This window comes from Papaver somniferum, chromosome 11, assembly GCF_003573695.1.
Source record: "Papaver somniferum cultivar HN1 chromosome 11, ASM357369v1, whole genome shotgun sequence".
Lineage (NCBI taxonomy): Eukaryota > Viridiplantae > Streptophyta > Magnoliopsida > Ranunculales > Papaveraceae > Papaver > Papaver somniferum.
Window position 1 is genome coordinate 47,187,149 of NC_039368.1, and position 5,234 is coordinate 47,192,382.

At 36.9% G+C, this 5,234-nt stretch overlaps 1 protein-coding gene across 1 annotated transcript; it reads right to left on the bottom strand.

Annotated features, from left to right (window-relative positions):
• Nucleotides 1–543: 543 nt before the first annotated feature.
• Nucleotides 544–3,739, bottom strand: LOC113320488 (lysine-specific demethylase JMJ30-like). Its single transcript, XM_026568393.1, has 6 exons — nt 3,192–3,739; nt 2,838–3,045; nt 1,768–1,902; nt 1,538–1,681; nt 1,233–1,325; nt 544–921 (listed from the first exon to the last, which is right to left on the bottom strand). Exons 1-6 carry the CDS (start codon nt 3,686–3,688, stop codon nt 742–744), a joined length of 1,257 nt encoding a protein of 418 aa, XP_026424178.1. The 5' UTR covers nt 3,689–3,739; the 3' UTR covers nt 544–741.
• Between the last annotated feature and the right edge of the window lie 1,495 nt (nt 3,740–5,234).

The following is a 5,234-nucleotide window of genomic DNA, read 5'->3' on the forward strand; positions in this document are numbered from 1 at the left end:
CTTTAATCTTTAGGAATGGTGCAGGAGAGTTTGCAAGTGGAAAGGCATGACCTAGCTCAGCAACTACCCTTGAAGAAGCGGAAGCCTTAGGATTACTTCAAGGAGCACAATGGACAGTGGAAGAAGGACTGACAAATTTCACATTAGAAGGCGACTGCAAGAACCTTTTTGATTACTTGAACGGGAAAACTTCTCAATTGGAATGGCAGAATCAATCCATTTTAGACGAAGTAAAAAGAACCTTTAATCTATGTTATAATTTTTTGGGATTTCACTTTGTTCTTAGAACTGCAAACAATGTGACAGATATTTTGGCAAAGGATGCCAAAACTTTTAGGGATATCCTCACTTGGAGGAACAACCCATCTTTTTGTATTGTCAATGCTTTAGAAATAGATAAATCAAATGTTAGGGTGACAGTTGACCTCCCGTCATTAGATGGCTCGACTCTCACCAATGTAAGGGTTACCAAGTATTAACTCCCAAAGTTGGTTGGAAATGCACCTAACTTTCAAAAAAACAAAAAAAGTTTTGATGATGATATGCTGACAAGGGAAGTTTAAGCAAATCGATTAGAGAACCAATTCTAGACCCTAAAAGGGTCCAAAATGCTTTTAACATAATAAGCACATAGTATGTAGTATACTGTGATGCAATATAGTAGGCTACCTCAACAAAAAAAGAACAGCCAAACAAAAAAAGGTGCAAGTAAAAGCGAACTGTTGTGTGCCATTAAAAATGTTAGTCGTTATCCAGTGCACTCCACCAAAAGCTAACAGAGAAACTTGGCGTAAGTGATTTCACGTAGTGCCACCATTTTGGGGGTATATAAAGCATTTCTCCTTCCTCTAGAATGCAGTCTACAAAATCCAGATCTTGCGCCTTAGGGAACTCTTTTTCGTTGAAATTGTCCAGATCAATCTGCAAAGAAAAGTCTCTGGGAGATTAGTTTTTGTATCTTTGTATTGAGAACATGATCTCCACAGTAGGAAATATCAAGAACAAAACCAAGATATTTTGATTGCATCCAAAGTTCTGAAATATTTTAGTATCATATTGCAACCAAAAGGTGGCCTAAGTTTAATTCTAAGCCATTGCACTACAAGTTGACCTAAGCATCTGTCTCATCTTAACACATCAAGGTTTCTAGACATTATATGGTGACATAAGCTGGTCACAAGACTTAAAGCAAATTAGCACTTTTACAATGAAACATTCAACATCTACTGTACCTGACTTGAATTGTGTAGCATGGATTCAGAGTGGGGGTACAAATCATCTGTTACTGAAGCAGAATAAAGCCTTATATACTTCTTGCCAACAACCTAAAATAACAGAAAGGAACGCGTTATGCAAGAAAACTTAGAAAAACCCCAACACGCCCAAGAAGAAAATGAAACACTGAAGCATGGAAGCAAGGCGGATACCAAGTCGGTAAACAAAGACAAATAATGAACCAAAATGATAAGTTTCCAGGAAGATCAAAACTACTATAATCAGTGCTACAGCTATTAGCATCATATTGGGTTTGCTATACCTGAGCAAGAATGTTATGGTGCGGATCATGGTGTAATGGTGTGACTGTCCCCGCTGGACCAAACCAAGCATTAAGAGATCTGAGCTCCCCACCACCAGAAAAGCAGTAGTCAGGAACAACAATATCCTCCCGCAATTCTTGTATCTGTGAAACACGTCTAAGATAAACATCTCTAATGGCGCATAACTTATTATGCCAGATATAAGATAACCACAAAATGAATACTATACCTGATCAAACAATGGATGTTGAGCAAGATATGTAGTACCCGAGTTATTACATTGATTGGACTGGATCCTATCTAAAAACTGAGAAAATGTGATCAACTCTTGCTTCCATTCAGGACACAAATAGTTCTTTCCCACCTGCGGAAGATGAAAAGTTATAATTCGTTCAAACTAAGCATCATTTCATTGTTCAGAAAGCAAGTATTGGATTTTTACCATGAAAACAGACTACGCAATAAGATATTGGATACAATAGAAAGGGCAGAAACATGATAGAAATCTCAAATAGCATGGTGAGCTAGGCCAACCCATTGATATAAAAAATTCACTCTTCAGTTTTTCTATTGTCCTAGAACTACTCATCCAGTAGATGGCCAAGCTTAGATTGATGCCATTCAGAGTATCAGGATGCTTATGATGGCCTCTACATTATCCAGACAAAAAAATATATATATATATATATGCTCAAATAGATGACTACAAACCCTGCCTATTAGCTAACCACAAAAATTCACCCCCTGAAATCTTGAGAGCAGCTGCAAACTCTGCCTATTCACAGTAAAAATAAGGGGTCCCTCTTTTTCTTGTAAAACATATGAGATACACCTGTTACAGAAGCTACAGTTATAAACTAATGTGACAAAGGCATGGATAAGTGTGCAGTGTGGAACACTGCTATGAGGAGTCGGCACAGCGAGCTAGAAGGGGATAATACATTTGACCGTAGTAACTATGTATTTATTCATTAGTTACCATCTGTTCTATAAGATTTAAGATTTAAAAATTGTTGGATACACGGAAAGCATTAGCTTATCACTACATAGTAATTCTTTTGAACACAATTATGAGCGAGTACGTATACATGATACATGCAAAACAAGTAACCATTTTATGCTCAAGTCCCCATTGAAGTATCTGCAAGTATCGACATGGAATGTAAAGTGTGCTTGTTATGTTATTTCAAGTGTAACAGTCTCAACTCTATGATACCCCTTTCGTTGTTGAATATTAGTGAATCCCCAATATTCCAACTGAATTTAAAGGGACAAAAATTGAAAAGTTTATGCTAGTACCTCAACTGGAACTGTACGACCGCCTGCAACCCTTTTGAGATAATCCATATCTTTCCATTTATTACTGGCAGGCCAATGAGACATGGAGTTACTGATTATAACTGGAGAACCTGATAAGAAATAATCACACAGGAATCCCTCTAGAGATAAAGAAGATCTCTTCTCAACCATCTTGCAAGATAGTGACTTATTAGGCAACACTTGAGACCTACAATAACAATAAGAAACAAAGAAATTTGAATGGTAAAACAACCACTGACATTTGTCTGCAACTTCAAATAATTTGTGATAAACCTACATCAAATTTCCTTCTAACACTGGTGGGAAGATAGATAGACATAGAGAAGAACAAACCTCACCTCCTCCTCATTGGAATTCCTCTCCGAACCAAAACCTCCATCAGTCATCACGCCTTGATCAATACCAGAACACTTGACAGAAACCCTCTCAACAGCAGAATTTAAATCCTGGCGAAGAAGTAGTCCACCCATGATCAAACCCATATCCAAAACCCTAAGAGCTTCCCTGAAATCTCTATTTCTGTAATGGTAAATTGCTACATGAAGACAAGCCATGGAATAAGCATCTCTCCAAACTGGTAATACTGAGTGCCATGGACCAGAATGAAGCTGTTCCCACGCCATCTCACGCGTCGCTTCGGCTGCCCTAAAATCTCCTCCAGCTGCTAAAGCTTCCATGCTAACATACGCATATCCACCTTCTTCAGAGATTCTTTTAATGAGATTTGATCTCTCTGCATCTAAGATTGGTATAGGAAAATGATCACTTCCGATTTCCTCCGCTGCCTTCAACCGCGGCGGCGAGAGTTCGGTATTGGATGGAGATTTCATGTCATCACTCACCGTCGGTATGAAGAAGACAGTTGAGTTTTCCTGCTAGACAGAGCTTGTGTGTATTATTCTGATCACCAAGGCCGGTTCCTTTTATATCGAAGCAATAAGGCCGGTTCCTATGCACCAGTAATGGGGAAAAATACGCTTTAGTCCAAAAATCAATACAAAAGTACGGTTTAATCCAGCCCGAGTCAAGTAGGTATAAATTAGTCCAAAATATGGGAAAATACACAAACAACCCTTATTAATTTACAATTTAGTCCACGGTGACTCATAATGACGTCAGCAATTTTAAATAATTTAAAAACGGTTTATCTTTTAAACCGTTCGTCCAAAATTCATAAACTTTATATGTTCGGAAAGCTCTTTCCGACAGCTACAAAAACAGTACCCATATGACTATATAATTTTCAATTTTAAAAAAGAAATAAATTAACTTCATTATTTGACTGTACAAAAAAAAAAATAAAAAAAAAAATACATGCACAAATTTTGCAGTCATTTTTTCACATGTGCGCCACTTTGTACACATCCACAAAACACGTATGAAATTGGTCATTCATATCCAGACCTATTTTATCATCGGAATTACACTGGTCCACCAATATGACACCCCTGCAAAACATGTATGAAACAGTTTATTCATAATGACACATAAATTTACTTTTTTATGGAAAATACATTGGTGCATAATATGGAAACTCATATGCACTAGTATATACACACATACCCCATATTTTATAAACATAACATGGAAACTCAGATGGATTTGAACCATCAACCTCCCAGACCTTATGATAGGCTTGGACGCTCTACCATTTTGAGCTTGTGAGTCCCTAAATTAGGTGTACAACTATTTACACATTAACAACCAACAGGTGTACAACTATGTATACATCAACTTGCGGATTGCAACATAAAATTTCTGAGAGAACTTGAGTTTGAACTTCATCCACATTAGTTGTAATTTCTTCTATAAATTGAAGTACTTTCCTTCTATTCTCTTCATGGTAATGTTCATCAGTATCACTAATGCAAGTTTAACTAATAGTAGCACTAATGTAAGTTTAACTAATAGTAGCACTAATGCAGGTTTCGCTAATAGTACTACTGTTTTCTACAATGGCTACAAAATCATCTGTTGCAGCTAATGTGTTCGTTATCACTGATTTGGTTTTTCTGTGGAGGCCTGAAGGAGTAGTAATGCATATAAACTAGAACAATTAAGATCTACTTGTTTGATTTTCTAATCAAATATCAGATCTGTATCTCAACCTCGAATTAATCGCTTCTAATAGTTATGCAAAATAGTATATAGTATTGGGACGAATCTAAAGATAAAATAATACATTATGTCTGAAATGTCAAGTACTGAATCCGAAATGTTACCTGTCAATCAAACAAACAATGGGTCATCCCGAGGTTGAAGTGAAACTCTCCCTTTCAATCTGATCAACATATCTTAGTCAGTAAAATTACAAATCTAGAGACACTTACATCTGTTTTTCCTTAGCGCTTTTTTCCTTGTCAGCAGCTCCACCAT

Bases quoted from the DNA above. Each gene is read 5' to 3' on its own strand.
- LOC113320488 (XM_026568393.1), bottom strand. From the start codon at position 3,688: ATGAAATCTCCATCCAATACCGAACTCTCGCCGCCGCGGTTGAAGGCA. The intron at 3,046-3,191 runs GTTTGTTCTTCT...TTGTTATTGTAG, and splicing joins TCCAATGAGGAGGAGGTGAG to GTCTCAAGTGTTGCCTAATA. The intron at 922-1,232 runs GTACAGTAGATG...TTTTCTTTGCAG, and splicing joins TGCTACACAATTCAAGTCAG to ATTGATCTGGACAATTTCAA.